This window comes from Pelophylax lessonae (genome assembly GCF_965119305.1).
Source record: "Pelophylax lessonae genome assembly, chromosome: 1".
In the NCBI taxonomy this organism is placed as follows: Eukaryota; Metazoa; Chordata; class Amphibia; order Anura; family Ranidae; genus Pelophylax; species Pelophylax lessonae.
In genome coordinates this window covers 610,567,612-610,585,760 of record NC_138768.1, presented here as the reverse complement: position 1 = coordinate 610,585,760, position 18,149 = coordinate 610,567,612, and the positions used below count along the sequence as shown (strand labels likewise).

Genomic DNA, 18,149 nt, shown 5'->3' with positions numbered 1-18,149 from the left:
GAAGTTCATTGTGGCCAGATCAAATGATTTCTCAGGGTGACCTTAGGTGCCAAACTACACCATGTGACTAGCTGCAGCATGTGCAAACTTTAAAAAATGTGCTTGGCATCTTATCATCAACAGTAAATCTGAGCACTCCAGTAATTCATTACAATGCATAGGTAGATACAAATTAATTTTTAATCCTCACCACACTCAATTCATTAGTGGGTAATCAAGGTGATCCATCCAGGCAGTTAAGCTCCTCTCAGTGTGTATTGCATATTAAACATTGTGATTACCTAGGGGCATATTTATTAAACTCTGATGAATCTAGGCATATTTGCCATGCATGAGTCATTAATATTTGCTGTATGTTCTACAACAACATTCACTACTTTAAGAACCTAGTTATGATGGTATGTGGATAAGCCTAGGTTCACACATAAAAATGCAGCAATCCCTGCACATTTCTCGCACTGCATTGCAATCGCACTGTGTTTGCAATCTACTGCAGGTGTAAATACAAAGTTAACGACACCCCAAATGCAAACACAGTGAAGCTTTCCTGCACAGGATTGCATGGTACAAAACGACCATGTGATTCGGTTGTAGTGAGGCTCCAAAAAAGGTGCCTGAACTTCTTTGGAGTGATTCAGTGCAAAACGCAGCACACATGGGAATTGCACAGAAATGCGCTGCGATTCCTGTGCAATTCACTTGCAGACTATAGTGTGAACCGGGGCTAAATGTTCAAACAGGTGATACTTTGTGAATCTTTGGTAAATGTGTTGTGTATTTTTACAGAGGGCATACAGTAGAATGTAGACTTCTTTAATTCAGCCAACAGTCTGATTGGCTGTGATGGAAATAGTATTTTATCTTTTGAACTAAATAATATGAATTAGTACACTTTTTACAATATATATCTAAGCGTCATTGACTTACAAATTTAAGTCTTAAAACCATTTATTAATTTATATCAAATTCAGTTACTTTATAATCAAAATGAGTTTAGAATGGCAGGCGAGGCGCAGTACGTGGCTCGCTCCATGGGATTGTGGCTGCCGCAAAATAAAAAAATAAAAAATATGAATATACCTTTAAGCCGCCGCGCGGCATGCACAAGTCTTTTGATCAGGAGAAACGTGACTTCGCTTCAAGCGGGAAACACGTGACCTTCTAGAAGCATCCATCACGTGGTCGGAAAGGGCTGTATAAACGGCTGCGTGAGGGCTCCGGGCTCAGTTAGTTTACTACGGCGTAGCGAGCTCCCCCTCCCCCCCACCCTGTCGATGGCACTTGTTATGTGGCTTGTCACCCTTAATGCAAGGGGGGACTTCTGATTAATTTATTTATTTATTTATTTATTCGCTTGAGTTTTTTACGACTAAGCGAAATGTATTTGCATATTTATTTGGATTTTGAAATTCTTCAATATTTATTCTATTTTAGATTTAATAAAGTTATTTGAATTATTTATTTATTTAATTATTTATTTATGTATTTATTTATTTATTTATGCCAATAAAATTGCCGCGGCCATTAAATGACCAAATTGGTGTTTTTGTGTTCTTTTTTAAATTTGTTTCATTATAGATGTATTTAGTAATAGTGCAGTCTACATTCCCATGTTCTTTTCTTTTTTTTATTTCACCTAAGCTGTGTATTGTTCCTATTTCATATTTTATTCATTTTTATATGATAGAAATATGCACTTGTATTATAAAATTAAGTCTTTTTCATCTATAAGCAAGTTACCTATATCTAATCTTATCAATTCAATCTAATCAATCTAATCAATCAATCTAATCAAGTCTAATCAGTTCTAACCAAATACAATTTTCAATAGCTTAGAAACGTATGTATTTCCTTATGGATCTCTTTTATTAGAATTATAGTGAAATATATTGTATTGTCTGTGTAAGGTGTTCGATATCAGTGGTGACATCTCTACAAAGTGTTAGGTGGCCAATAACTCACAGTTGTTCCAGAGCTTGAAAACACAGATCCTACACTTAAGAATGGGATAGGTGCTGAATAAAGGTTTTTGGCAAATGTGCAGAGATTGCACACAGAATGGCACATTCTACAGGTTATATAGGGTGGTTAGTGTAGGAAAAACTATATCCTGTTGGGGAACGGGTAATGATGAAAGACGTTGAATGATGCTTGTTGCAACAATGATTAGTGTGTTCGAGAATTAGGCTATATGTCTTCCCTACACTTATAACATGTTGTTTTATTCCTGCATGTAATTTTGAACACAGTTAATGTATTTTGTAGGTTACATGTTTTAATGCACAGATAATAAATGTACAAATGTAACCATATTTCCCCATTGCAGTGCAGGCCATGGAGAAAGTAAATGTGTGATTATTTTTGTGGAATAGGATATAGAGGATGTTATCCATCTTCTAATAAAGATTCATTGCATGAGAAAGCTAACAGCCTTCCATCTGTAAATGCTCTATAATGTTTTCTAACAACACTTTGTGTGCGGGCTGCTTAACAATTTTTCCCTGCTTAGAGCTGTGCATTGTATTGTATTGACTTATGGACCTTATGAAATAGTTCCTTTGCTTTTTCAGTATCTTGTTCCATCATTTGATAACAATGTTTAACTTATATAAACTCTCATCCTTATATAATAGGGCTAAGGGCAATATGCTAGCTGCATAACCCCAGAGCAACCAATCAGATAACATCTTTCTCTAGTCTCAGTACTGCAAAAACTGATATCTGTTTTAGGTTATGGCTCACAATTCCTCTTTGAGCATTTTTATTCAAAAATGTCTCTGGATCTGTAGGTAGTCTATCACTTTTTTCATTAAATGGGGCAATATGCACTGTATATATAAGTAATGGAGATTTTAAGCCCAAATACAATTGAGATGCATCAAAAGAAAAGGTGTGCAAAGTCTTATAGTTTGTTTTCATTAAAAATCAGCTGATCTCTGAAGAGAAAAGCCTTTCCCTCCAAAACCTGCTGTAGAATAGGACCCTCCTCTCAGTGGAGAAGCAGTAATCTCTTTGCAGAGATCCGACACAGCCACTTCTGAGACATAGCTCTCCAGTTGGTGGGGAACATGCACTTTGCTCAATACAGAGCTATAGGTCTGACTCAGTAGGGTGCATGTCAAACCTCTGCTTCTCTGGAGAGAGTAAGGGTCCCACATAGATGTTATTGGCAGGAGACAGGCTTTTCTTACTTATGCTGTGGATGCTTTAGAAAGAAAACAACCTGTATGAGATTGAACACCTTTTCATTTGATGCACCTAGAATGTATTCAGCCGATTTAAACTGAAGGATCAGTTGGGGTTTAAAATATGTATTTTGAAAAAAAACCTACATAATTTGGGTTCAAAACTTTTTCAATGCGATTTTTTTGATATCTGTAATCCAACATAGTTCTCTTTACTTTTAGTATTTTTATTCTCTTTACTTTTTACATTTTATATCTTTTATCATATTTAATATTTCATATGTTAGTTATGTACTTCACAAGTTCCTACTAATAACGTATGCTTTTCTGAAGGGGGAACCAGGATTCCTTGGGCCTCAGGGAGAACCTGGCCTACCAGGCCTTCCAGGAACCAAGGTAGGAGCTTATGTTCTTCTAAAGCTGGCCATACATGCAACAATCTCATCATTCAAAAGTAAACATTAGATCATCTGTAGATGCCCATTGCTGTGCTTGTGCATTCTCTGGTTAGTTAGTGTTGGGTTTTTTGAAAGGTTTCTTATAAGTATATTGTACAAAGGCATAGTGTTGGAAGCAGCTTATAATAATAAATTATGTTTTCAACAGCTCACATTGAGATGACCAATGAAGTATGACTTAATAATAGATGTTATGAGTCATAACACCTTTCTCTTTTTAAATTAAACAAAATCCATGTAAAATATATTCTTCTTTCTATGCATGTTCATTCTACTTTAATAACTTGTATAATTTGCTTTTGTATATTGTTTTAAGCAGTGTCCTAACAATGACAGTACTATAGCTATATAAATTATATAAGACATTCCACAATTAATGTCACTTCTATATATATCTTGTATAGTTATAATAAGTTGCATACAGGTTCTCTATAGTGGCACACCTATTTTATAATGTCTACTTGCACAAACTCCATCACTTGTATCATTATTGTAGTAGAAGTAGTATTAGAATGTGGTCTACTTTATATGTACAAGATCGTCAAACAAGAAAAAGGGGAGATGACTACATGTTACCTAAGCTATAAAAAAAAAACTTAGACTGCCTCTTAATATTTATGGCACTATTCACTTTGCTAAATTTAGTTTCTAAAGGGCAGAGGTGAAAGAAAGAACTACTGTATGAAAGGAAAAAGTTATTAAAATGTGTATATTATTAAAGCTGTTAATTTTTTTTGCATTTGTGTGTTTACCATGCATTTTATTACGTCGCCTATGAATTTTGAAAGGGCTTCCAATGCACCAAAACAAAGTATTAATGGGACTTGCAATTTGTACAATGCAATGAAAGAAATTTGCCCGATTCCCCCATCAGAGCAAACTGTGCAGACAGGGAAACAGGGGAATCCCTCCTGCCGAGCCATTGTGATTATTGCTAGCGGCTATAGCAGCCACTAGTGATAATTGCAAGTAAATCCGCAAGGCTGCCTGTACTCAAGCAGATCAACTTGGTACATTCAGCCTGCCCATACATGGTTCAAATCTCAGCACGGTTCTGTCGAGATTCAAACCAAGTATGACCTGCCTAAGGCTTACTGCTGCCCTCTCTATCCCTGTTGCTCTTGGCAATGGCTTACAAGTGCCTGTCACAACTAGGTACCCCCCCCCCCTCCCCCACCAAAAAACATAAAAAATATCATCCAAATGTGGCAAAAGAGAGGGGAGGAGGAAAAAGAGCAAGAACTTTCGGATGAAAATCCGCTTTAAGGAATATGTGCTAAAAACCTGTGGGTCATACAGAAAAGACTATCGAAATTTGCAGTGAGGGTCATTGAAAAATGAGATCTCATGCTAAATACATGACCACACGTAATTTAATAATCCCAATCATATTTAAAATCCTCAGAAATACAAAATGCAGAATTAAGTGAAATAAAAGGCAATATTAAAAATAAAACGTTGGCACCTCATGGGATAATAATGGATTTTACACAAATATTTTTAGATAGAATGTTTGAAATAGTTTAGGGATTGGTCTATGTCAAAAGGTTACTAGTGATTATTTTGAGAAAAGTCAGTTTGTTCACCAGCATGTAGATCTTTATCATTTCAGATCTGTGTGTGCTGAAAGCAAAAAAGGAAAGTGCTGCTTTGCTAATTTATATTTTTACTTCTTTGCAGTATTTATTTTTTTAAGTATATCTATTTATAAGCAAATTATCGGTCTGTTAATTCAGCTCTTCTTTTAAAATGTCAAAAAAAGAAAGTCTGGAAATGAATGAAAAAGAAAAATCATTATGTTTGAACTTAGATGCAGTTTGCAGTTACTTGTTATTTAATACACTATTTTATAATATATCAGAAGAGAAATTTAGCTTAAACGGCCAACAGTGATCCAGAAATTGAGGTTGTAGGCTTACAATAATAAATACTGGATAATTAATTATAGAATTCCCATACCATTTTAAGACAAATTATTATGGCAGATTAGGCAGTTTTAAATCCAATCTTCTAAGAACCAATCCATGTACTGCACAAAAATAAATCCAAGGTCCATCACTGTTTGAGCCTTGAATTGGACCTGTAAATAAAAATTACATCCTGCATGAATCAGAAGGTCACACAGCAGAATTACTAAATCACATTATAATATTGATTTAAAAGTTACCATGCATAAGAACTACTGTTCCCTCATGTGCCCTAAAGCCTAGACAGGCTAGATTACATGGTCTCTGGTTTATAATGCAAGTTTATACCTTACCATTGATGTATTTGGAAGTGTTCACCTGATGATTTGAACAGCTTTTCATCAGTGTATTTGTCTATTTACTTTCTAAAATGTTTATGTAATGCTTTATCTTTAAGGATCATCATTTTCAATAGGTATATATATATATATATATATATATAGTGGGTCTTTAATACACACTCTTAGTTGGTTAATTATTTGTTCTATGTACATGACTTAAACATTATCTTTTTTAATACTAACACTTTTAGGGTGAACGTGGAGAGCTTGGTCCTCCAGGGAGAGGGGAACGAGGTCCTCAAGGAGCTTCAGGCCCAAAAGTAGGCTCCCCTTTCCTGTTATTGATAATACTTTGAATACAAACATGATAATACAAACAAAATATAATTTAGCGTTGGTCGTTAAAAAATATCTGAATTAGTACTGTAAAAACTTTTTCCACCTATACAATCTCACCTCTACTTTACCTATGGTGGTATGAACAGGGATTGAAGGAATGCGGAAAGATTGGCAAGTGTAACCGTGTGATGGAAAGAAAGTATACAGAAACTTAAGGCAAAAATATACCATATTGGTTATTGTTTTACACTCCTTTCAAAACGACATGAATAATTTAGGTGTGTTTTTTTAAACTTTACACTTTGTTTTAAAGTGACTCAACACATAAAGCTATCAGAAAGTGTAAAATGCTGGCACAAAGATGTGCCTACAGGTACATAAAGCAGCCCTTATTGCCCCCTCTATGTACCCATCCTGTAAACAAGGCAAACATCTAACTCTTCTGGGTACTGTTGGACCATACTTCCCTCTGACATTTCTATTGGCTCATCACTATTAAGGATGAGTGAACCCGACCAAGTTTGGTTTTCAGGAAGTTCTATAAACCCAGCAGAAAGCCCCAAAAACCTGCACATAGCACCAAACACTGTTGAAGTCTATGCTGTTTTTCCTGGCTTTTTACAAGGCTAATTTGCAAGCTATTGTTAAAAAGAACTTGGGTAGTTTGGCACTGCCACAGGAGACATGTACCAATGCGAAAAACTATATTAAAAATGCTTTTTTTTTATCAGGGAGAGGGTCTTTTTTTATCAGGGAGAGGGTCTTTTCATATGGTTTAAAGAGCAACATTGGAAATAAAACAAATCCTCTAAAAATAACATGATTGGGCATGATGTTACAAGGAAAAATTGGTGTGGGGTTCCCTTTGCAGAACCTTATCCAGATATGTAGCCTGGGTGGCCAGGAAAGGTTGACAGCGAGTTTTTGCCCACCCCCTGCCTCCTGAACCATACCAGGCCTCATCCCTTTCAACATTGGGGGAGTACCTTGCAAGGGGGGAAGCCAAGCCCACTCAATAATGTTTCTGTGCTGCCTGATGATGTTTCTCCACCACTGTCATGACCCACTGCTGGACAATGTTGTCCTGCTGCATTACCACTGCTAAATGACTGTCGGCTCCCTAAACATTGTTAATAAACAAACCAGCCAAGGTTCTTGGGTGATGCCATTAAAAGTGGCAGGAAAACATCATTGGGCAGATGCAGAAGCACTCCATACTGTTCTTCCCCATCTTCTTAATATGTACTGTTCCTTTAAAAAAATGGGGGTGGAGGGCAGAGTGAGGTTCCCCTATAAATTCAAATTAGACACCTATTCAGGCATATAACCCTATCTAAGGGAGGGCAGTGAGTGTGCACCCCCCCACCCTTTTTTCTTGTACAATACCAAGCCACATGCCTGTCAATATTGGGATGGTACTTTGGTACTTTGTAAGCGAGGAGGGGGTGGAAAAATATCTCCATATTGTAAGGCAACCTGTTCCCATGTTAATGGGACAAGCGCCTCTCACCCACATCTGGTTCCCAATATGATGTTGGGGTTTGCTGAGGGGGGTATAAGAATGGGGATATCAATATATCCAGCCCCATCCTGGAGAATGTGTATGGGGTACGTTAGTAGGTAAAAGCAAGTAAACACACCAACACCTTGGACAAATTACATCAATTACATTACAGTAAAAAATAAATAAAAACAATGTCCTATGATATAAACATCCTTCAGTTATGTAGATGACCTACTGCCATTACGACCTGCTGCCTGACGATGTTACATCCACAAAATGACAGATCCCTGACCTGACTTCTGTTTGCAAACAAAACAAAATGTGCAGTAGAGGGAAAGGAAGCTCCATCACTACCCAGAAGTGTCAGAGCTATGTCACTTAAAATGGCCTTTGGACATAGAGGGGCAATCAAAGCTGCTACAGATATGGGCAGATGTGTGTAGGTGTCTGCACTGCATATGTACTTTTTTCAAAGGAGTGTCAATTTCAATTTGTCTTAATAATCTTCCCACTAAAGTTTAAATAAGTGCCTTTGTTTTTACTTTGCTGTCACACGGGTATAATGATGCCATAAGAAACTTTCAATTTATGTGTTCATAATAACCATTATTTCACATGCTTTAAACATATGATTGTAATTGTCTGGAACAAGTTTATCCAAAAGGCACTCTGTTGGCATACATCTTATTTGAGTCATAAATAATATGGATAAAAACTGAATTGTATAGCTAATAGATGGCCTGACGTAGCTGGCTAGAGGTGAAATTACTTTCAGCAGTTATTTGTTGCACTATTAGTTCATAGTGGCTTTGGGGTCCCCATCAATTAGCTGTAGACATGAACTTCAGCCTTGAACTCAATCTATAATATTTCTGCTTGTCACCGTACAAATATCCTGTGTATATTTCAAGTGCATCTTAAGATCTGTTATAGTAGTTGGGCTTCAGCTTTTTCATTTATGATCTTGGCAGATAGCCTGAGGACATCAGATACATGGCTGTGCAGTTCATTGTATTCTATCTCACTGTCTATTTATTAATATTGGGATGATTTAGTATTGTTATTGTGTTTTTTTTGTAAGCTGGTGTAACACCTTATTTTAGCATCAGCAATCTAATAATTATCCACTGTGTTCCATTTATTTAGCATGTAGTAAGTCTCAAGTTGGATTGTACCCAAGCTAAAAAACGTATCTTTTACTATTAGATGTCCAAACATACCGCTCATTGTGTGCCTGATCATTACCTGGGGCAGATTTATAATTTCCCCTATAAATCCCCTAGGCAAACTTTGTTGTGCTGCCCCCTCTTAGCCTAAGTTCGGCATAGAAGGTTTTTTTTTTTTTTTTGTTAACCCAGTGGGCTGAACAAAAAAAAGAAAAACAGATTTCTCCCCTGCTGGGACATTGTATTCTGACAGTGGCTCCTGCTGATTGACTGCAGCTGCTGATCAACAAACGTTTTTTCAGTTGGCCTGTTTGACAGAATTCAATCTAATGTTCGACTTCAGTCGAACAGTTAGGGTCACACACAGATGAAAATTCGCCCTGTCCCTGTGGAATCGGCCAAATATTAGACATTTAAGCCACATGATGCACACCAAGGTTGGGGTTGGAGAACCTGTAATCAGTGCCGGGACAAGGCCACCCAGCGCCCAGGGCAAAGATGCCAAACTGGGACCCCCCCCATTCCCTTAGGGTTAGGTTCAGGGTGCCCCCATCCCTGCAATACACTATTGCAACCAGGGCAGCCGTCCCTCCTGCCCACCCCTTGTCCCGGCCCTGCCTGTAATAGGCAGTTTGCCAGTTTTGCATCTAAAACCAACAAATAGGAAAGTAGGACAAACAGTTTCCCTATGGTGCTATCACTTTAGTGTGTGGCGTACAATCTAGGGTGGGTGAATGTAAGAACACATTATACTAATTCCCAAACAAAAAAAATCTATAAACTGTTTAGGGCCAGCAGGATAGGGGACTCAGCCAGTTTGCACTGAGAGCAGGGTGATAGTCTTGAATGTTTTATTTTATATGGGAATGTGGTACTAATAGTCAGCAATATGATGCGTGGGTGACTGTGCACCGCTCCTGGGTGCTCTGCCAGCTAGGCCCAGTCAACACTGGCTTTTCAAAACTGCAGCCCTGATCATTATTCTGCAAGTCTTTAGCAAGATATAGCAGCTCTTGTTCCTCATTGCCTTGCCTATCGTAGCTGTTGGCCACTGTATGCAACAGGGCCTGTGACTAATCAATGCCCCCAGCTCATCTGCACACTCCAAATCTGTATCGTCCCATCTCTATAAAATAATGTGTTCTACAATGCCAATTTAATGATTTGGAGTGTACTGAAGAGCCTGGAATGGAGGAAGGAGGGGTGCACTGGTGGCCGCACTGATTACAGTCACAGGTGCTGATGCATATAACAGCCAAGAGCTGTACAATAATTGTATTTCATGCTAACACCCTGCAGATTAATGATCAGGCACACAATTTACACTACGTTTCACCATTCTGAAAATCAAATAGGACGTTTTTAGCTTGGGAACAGATCGGCTTTAAAGTTGACTTAATGTACAAATGATATTGCTAATGTACCAAATGCCAAATAGCAACTTTTATAATTCCAATACATTTAATAAGTCTGTAGCAGCATTTCTGAGGTTAGACTAAGGAAGATCCGGAAGTATTCTAAAAGACATATTAATGACACAGTTGCCCTACGAATAGCTATAATTAGCCATTTGCAGCCCTGCTGCCATGACAGGCCTTCTTGAAATGCAGCCATGAGTAGACACAATCCATAATGATAAATTGTGAAATTGGTGGATATACACTCACATAGGATTATTAGTGAAGCAGACTGGGGTGCAATATAATAAAAAAAAAAACTATGACGGCTATAACGGCTTAACAATGTGTCAAAACAGGTTAATTATTCACATTCTGCAATTTCTGATGCAAACAACCATTATTTGGCATGAACGACATCATTTAGTTTTATAAATAAAACCTTTGCTTTTTCCCTAGTCTGTATCATTAGTAAGCCTATTTCACAACTTCCCTTACCATGTTTATTGCTCACATTTTTAACACTTGTATCTTCATTTTTCACTTTCATTTTGACATTACTATGCAATAATAAGCTACTGCCCTTATAGTTGTTGCACCTAGCAACCAATGAGAAATCGGTTTTGAGCAACACAGTGTTGGCAAACTAATAACAGCTAACTTCTGATTGGTTGCCATAGTTTTATTATTAATCTTCCTCATTCTGTCATGTTGTTAAATAAGAACATTTAAAATGTTATAGCAAGAGAGGTACTGATTTGTATTTGGAATTGATAACACTGGAATTTCATTAAATATGTCCTTCATTAGAAAAAAATAATCATTTTTTGGTTGACTGTAAATATAACCCAGATTAGGGCTATCTTTCTGTCTGTTTTCCTGTCTATCTATCTTACTGTCAGTATGAGTGCTGGACTGTAAAAATCTGTAATTACAGAAGTATTGTAGAATAAAAGGTCAAAGTGTGACATTAAGCTGGGATGAGGAAACAAAGGGTAATTAAAGCTTACCAAGGCTGTTAAATTTTATTGAAACTATAGTTCACAGGGTGGTGTCACCCAAACTGGACATCGTTAACCCTTGAACTGTTCTTGAATCTTTAATGTATAAGTGGATGTGGACAGTCACTGTATACGTGACTTGCATGACATTGTGTATGAATAATATGAATGTTTTATTAACCCTTTATCACTTTTAAGCATGTTGCCCGTAAAAACAGAAAAAGTATGGAAAGTAAGGTCTACTGCCTTGTCATATTCTCCTGCTGCTCACTTTAAATTAATACTTGCTGTCATTATTCTTTTCTGCTTTTTACCTATTTCAGGGAGAACCAGGGGAATCTGGCTCTAGAGGCCCAAAGGGGTCCAAGGTCAGTGTATAGTTGTTTCACCTTTACTATCTGCTTATATTAAAAAATCCTTGCCATGCACAGTTCTGCATGTTTCTATTTAATCCACTCTACAGTTGCATGCTTAACTTCCTCTAATGGTGTGGCGCCATCTAGTGGCAAAATGAAAAAATACAGACGTTAAATCGCTTAATAAATTCCTAGCTCGTGGGGGTTGTCTATCATGGAAGCATAGTATATAAAAAAAAAAAAAAACAGTTAATATTTGGTGTTCATATTAAATATTTATAACACTTAATTGGGTTTCCAAAACAAAAATCAATATAAAGTCATTTATGCGTATTGTTCAATGGAACTGTAAGAACCATTTGAGTTTGCTTCTACAATGACAAATAAGGGTTTATATAAAGACGTGACAATTGTACCTGCCTGCATTTGCCCAAACACAGGAGAAAGGTAGTAATTAAGGTTACTGACAGATGTTGTACATGCAAATATGTCCATTAAAGTAACTGAAGAATCTTCACCAACTCTGTAGCTAGCATCTGAAAAAGGTGGCGATCAGATTACTGAAGATAACTGAAATGACAAGTTAGAAATGATTAATCATTAATGAATCTTTGATCCATCACTTTCCAGTGCGTGACACATTTGGGCACTTGTTTTACATTAAGTGCTCATTCCCCTAACTATTATCTATCTAACGCTCATTGCTCCCCTAGTATTTGTGCTTAACATGGTACCTGGAAAAGTACCTTGTAACAGGTAACCTAATGCCCAATACTTAACCATATCCCTTCTTCAAACTATAAAGAGCTTCTTCACTATGTTTGAAAAAAAATTAAATAAACATCAGCAGCTACAAATACTGTATCTGCTGACTTTAAAAAAAAAAGGACACTCACCTGTTAAGGGGTCCAGCGCCGTGAACCGGTTCTTAGCCAGTCTTTGGGTCCCCAGTGTTGGCATGTTTACTGTGGGCAGTCAGCTGGGATTCCTTGCGGCTTCAAAGCCTGCTGCCCACTGCATGCTACACTTTGTGAATAGCCCTGCAGACTTCTGGGACCTGTGGCATGTCCGAGAAGGTTGTAGGCGAGGGCCGGGGAGGAAGGAGAACTTCCGGTGAATCGCTGTTGCAATCCGACTAGAAGTAGGAGCAGGTACCTGTCAAAACCAGTAAAACCGGATAAAGTAGGGAATGTGTTAAAACCCTTGCGAGGAGTCCCATTGAGGAGATGTCCCTTTACTTTATTTGCAATGAAGTGAGATGACATTTTTTTAAAGTGATGGTAGCAAGCAAAAAGTATTACGTACCATGAGAGCTAGGAATAAATACGCAGGTAGAGAAGGCAAAATACGCTGTCGGTAGAATATCTTTTAGTGACTCTTTAAAAATATTAAAACATATTTTAAAAAAAATCGTTTTTAAGAAAATTGTAACTGTTAATATACCTAAAGAGGGACCCTAAGGACTTTGGATATATATTAAATTATTACCTAAACACAACCTCCAGTCCTAACCCCCTACCCTAAGCTTTACTCCAGTGTAACTGCTAACATAATTACCTCTCAAAATTAAAACTATCACCTTAATAATATACTTGTCTTATAAGTCTGACACCCTCTGCACACATGCAGTGTTATACTATTCTAGCATTAATTTATTCCAGCATTAAAGTCACTGAACTTACAACTACCAGAATTTAAGGGAAATTCAAGGGATGATATATTTGCCATTCTTACACAGGACTAGCTTGGCACAATGTATGCATGTGTCATACCTGATTTTCCTCTATAAATGCTGTAAATCACTGTATTAGCCTGAGTTACTATGGTGGTAGCATTGGTCTTCCAGGTCCTGTGCTGAGCAGCTGCATGATAACCACAGGAGGTCACTCGCTTGGCATGGCCGCAGTTTGGATAACGCCTTGTTTTTTTCTCAAAGAATGGAGGTTTTTCTCAAAGAACGCAGAGCATTCTTTGATTGTACGAGAGGTAGTTTGTGATGTCAACACCCCTATTCTCCACCTTATCCAATTAAAGAATGCTTAGCCTTCACTGAGAAAATTGCAAGATATTTTCTGAATGACGGTCATGCAGCTTTTTGGCACAGGGCAGCTTTTTGGCACAGCAACTAGAAGATCGCAGTCATCACTCCAGTGGATTGAGCTACTTCAATGATTTACAGCTTCTGCTGTAATGTATCACATTTGCATACCTACATTGTGCCAAGCTGGTCCAATGTAAGTATGCAAAATGTATCATCCCTGGAGTTCAACTTTAAAGGGGAGTTTCAGGCAACTATAAAATACTATGACTTTTACAGTTATTTTATAAATAATAACTGTTCTTTAAATTCCAGGAAACCCCCCCCCATCAAAAACTAAACACTTATAACAAACTCAGATGCCTCCACTCCAGGTTTTTATTGTATTGTACAATGTTGTCAGTCTAAAATGGGGGGACCCCAGTGAGCTCATGCTGTACTTCATAGTACTTTGATCAGGAAATGGATGCAGAAGACTGAAAAAGACTTCAAAGTAAATCATGGTGTCACCCTTCAAGGCCTGCAGTATAAGGCCTTATGCATACAGAATTTTCCTACGCATGGGGAGCTGCACATGGTTCATACAGCCAACAATACAAGTGAATGGCTGCACATAGCGATACTCATGTAAACGTTGATTGCTTCTGCATCTGTGTTTATCCACGCATGCGCTCATGCGGCATTTCCCCAAATGGGAAAGCATGTTGGGGAAACAGGCTGTACAAGCGGATAAACGCCAATGCATAGGCCATCTCATTTACACAAGTAGGACCACATACTTCTATTCACTTGTATTAGCAGCTGTACATGTCATGGGTAGCTCTTCGATTGCAGGAAAGTGCCGGGGATTTTATGCTTGATGTCTTGTAAATTGATAAAGTCCATGTGCATGAGGCCTAAATGAGTTGTCTGAATCACAAAACTGGATAAATAAAATGACACAGGTGTTGGCAGATGAAATAGTTTACAGATATCTATTCAGTTTTCATGAGTACAAAGGGAAAGGCTCTGTTTTATGTTACATTGCGGTGTGTAAAAATTTATAACCGTGTCTATGTATCTTGTCTAAAACAAGCTCAGTCTTTTATCCCAGCTGTTGCCCAATCCTAAATTTTCTTCTTTCTCCACAAGTCAGGCTATACATTAACTTACAGCATTGCTGCAGCAAGTGGCACATAAGACCAAACCAAAGGATTCACAAATGACTTTAGTCATTTCAATGGAACTTTACATTGTAACTGCGTCCACTGACTGTCAGCTGTTGCTGGGATTATGAGATCAAAGAACTGATAGAAAACATTTATACAGCACAGACAGCTGCTTAATCCTGAGTTTGCACAATAGATATAAAGACTTTTTGGTGTGAGGTGTATTGGTATAGATCTGACAGCATGTACAGATCTGCATTTTCATGAAATGTGACTGTTATAATTAATTTTTGGGGGGGATAGTAGAAAGGTGTGGGGCACTGGGTCTCTTTAAAGTGGTTGTAAAGGCTGAAGGTTTCTTTACCTTCATGCATTTGATGCATGAAGGTAAAAAATCTTCTATGTGCTTCTCTCCCAAAAGACCCCCTTTTACTCACCTGAGCTCCCTTTTGTTCCAGCGATGTGCACAGCTGTCCCAGGACTCCCTCTCCTTATTGGCTAACAGCAGTGGTAACCATTGACTCCCACTGCTGTCAGTCACAGCAGTGAGCCAAGGAGGAGAGATCGGGGGCAGGGCCTAGCTGAGGCTCTATGGGGTTGATTTACTAAAGGGAAATAGACTGTGCAATGTGAAAAGTGCAGTTTCACTCCACATAAGAAGTTGCTCCAGAGATTGGTAAATGGGCAGAAGCTCATTCCATCATCCAATCATGTGCAAGCAAGTATTTGTTTTTATTTTCCTTGCACATGATTAGGTATAAGTTAAGCCTTACCTCAATAACCAATCTCTGGAGCAACTGCACTTGCAGAGTGCCACTGCATTTTGAAAAGTGCACAGTCTGTTTGCCTTTAGAAAATAATTCCCAATGTGTCTTATGGATGCATTGAGTGGGACTCGGGAGCCAGCATGCACCAGTTCCCCATAGCAAGTGGCTTGCTATTGATGGCACTGGTCAAGGAGAAGAAACCGGGAGAGGATCAGGGCTGCTAAGAGGAGGTAAGTATAACATATTTGTTTTCTTTCTTTTTAAAAAGCCGAACCTTTAATATCGCTTTAAGCAGGAGGTGTTCTCAACCATGTCTTAAAGCTGAACTCCATATGTCCTGACAGCGGCAGAATAACTTATTTATGGAAATAGTCATGTTTGGAAAAGGCAAAGTAAAAGAAAATTTGGATTTAGGCTGCGCATAGATAGATTGAAATTCAGCCAGTACAGCATGGGCAGGCCGAATTTTAAGCCATGTATGAGCACTGTAATTCTGATCAACTTCTGTACAACTACCTTCTGGATCAGTGCTGCAGACTATAGCCTGCAGAGCTGATCTTTGTATTCTGAGGGTGAGGAATTCTACCCACTGTCAGAATACAATGACACTGAGAGAGGATTCCCTAATCCACACCGAATGTGTGGATGGGGGAATCAGGTCGGCTTACCTTTAGTGTTGCACAGTTGTACAGGCTCCTCTCCTGTACTGAAAATGCTTATCTTTGATTTCCCTGCACACTGTGAACCTTGCATGCTGGGCATTGGAACTACAGCAGGTCAGATAGAGACCTGCCTGTATTGCATAGAGGAACACAGTGACCTAATGATGACATCACTGAGTCTAAAATGAGCAATGTAATGGAAAAGGAAAAGTTTTAGGCTCCGTTCACAAACTGGCGTATCGGATCCCGAATCATTGTAAATTGCGGGACGCACGTGCGATTCCCGTGACTTGCAATGGCTCCCCAAACACAGCGCGATTTTACTGCAATTGTCACCCAATGAATCGCGGTAAAATTGAGCAAACAGATTCGCAGGACGCCTGTCGCCCAAAAGAAGTTCTTGTACAATCGCGGCACAATTGCGCCGCATTTGGGGTGCCATTGCAAGTCACGGAAATCACAAGGGTGTCCCGCGATTTGCAATGAATCGGGATCGCGGGCAGAATTACAGTGATTCAAGAAATGGGCAATTTTGGGACTTTAAGTGAGACACTTGCGAGCACTGCTCAGTGTCTCCATCCCTGTATATAGTCAATTGAAAAGCAAGGGGGATAAATGAAGGTGTGTGGAAAACAGCCGGTCCCTAGTTTGAAATACTTACCCACCAGTCTGCTAACAAACCAAATAAACCTGTCTAACAATGTAGGTTAAAAACAGGAGTTTAGTTAACACACATTTGCAAATGCATGCGGAAGATGCAAGGCCAACAACAAGGCATCCTGTGTAACTTGCAGAACCTAACATTTACAATTAGGATAATTCTGCCCGCGATCTGATATGCCAGTATGTTAACGGAGCCCAATTTCAAAATGTCACTAACATGTAGATAAAGGGGGGAAGGATGAATCAGATAAGGCAAAATATAAGCAGAATAAACTTCAGGATTGACTCAGTGTTAGGGAGAGACAACTGTGCCATACTGATTATATTGCTATGTTTTGTAAGTTCATTTATGTTTACTTTCAATTAGTAATTTGTTGTTTTTTTATGTACATCAGTATGTATTGTACTTTTAAAAGGAATGTGTAACTTAATGGGTACATTCTACCCTATTATTATTTATGACACTTTAGGGTGAATCTGGAAGCAGAGGTGAATCTGGCCCCATTGGTCCTAGAGTAAGTGCTCTCACTTATCGTATTTAATAGCAAATGTATTCCAATGTGCAGAAATAAAGCAGTTTTTACAGTTTTGGGGTAAAATAGCAAGTATGTTCAAAGCCAAGAATTATTTGTACCTCTTCAATGTGTTAATGATTATAAACACTGCAAAATGGTTACCTGGTTGCTTGCAAGCTTGAGTTATATAATGTAATACATTTTGTTTGGATTCACCGTAATTGCATTTATAAGTTTAGGTTTAAAGTTAATCTTAGCTACATTAATATGAAATCTCTTGCTGCTTTTGAAACTTCACAAAATGAATAAAAAAAAACTGTACTTTTTGTCCTGACACGTCTCTGGTTGTACACTTCTTCTGGATCCGTGATTTACTAAGTAATAAAAAATTAAAAAAACATAGATAAGTACGACAGTCTGTCCTGTTTGAAAAACAAGTCAGCAAAAGCAGCTTCCATTTTTCTACCCAGTTTCCTTGTGAACCCTACATTCTCTTTTCGCTCTCTGTACCCCATTGTACTAAAGACAGCCTTACATGAGCAAAGGATGATGCAAATACAGTGCTCATACTACACAATGAAAAGGAATTGAAATTTATAGTCTCCCAAAATTGTTTTTTATGTATTCTTTAGGGACCTCCAGGACAAAAGGGAGATCAAGGTGCAACAGAAATTATAGATTACAATGGAAATATTCAGGAAG

General features: G+C 38.2%; 1 protein-coding gene across 1 annotated transcript in view; it reads left to right on the top strand.

The window, feature by feature from the left end:
- COL25A1 (collagen type XXV alpha 1 chain) overlaps positions 1-18,149 on the top strand; it is a 613,974-nt gene that overhangs the window by 532,438 nt on the left and 63,387 nt on the right. The window contains exons 18-22 of the mRNA XM_082263198.1: positions 3,519-3,581; positions 6,143-6,211; positions 11,622-11,666; positions 17,403-17,447; positions 18,080-18,149. The exon at positions 18,080-18,149 is cut by the window's right edge and continues 8 nt beyond it. Of these exons, the coding sequence (XP_082119324.1) occupies positions 3,519-3,581; positions 6,143-6,211; positions 11,622-11,666; positions 17,403-17,447; positions 18,080-18,149 (292 nt within the window). The remainder of the gene's footprint in view (positions 1-3,518; positions 3,582-6,142; positions 6,212-11,621; positions 11,667-17,402; positions 17,448-18,079) is intronic.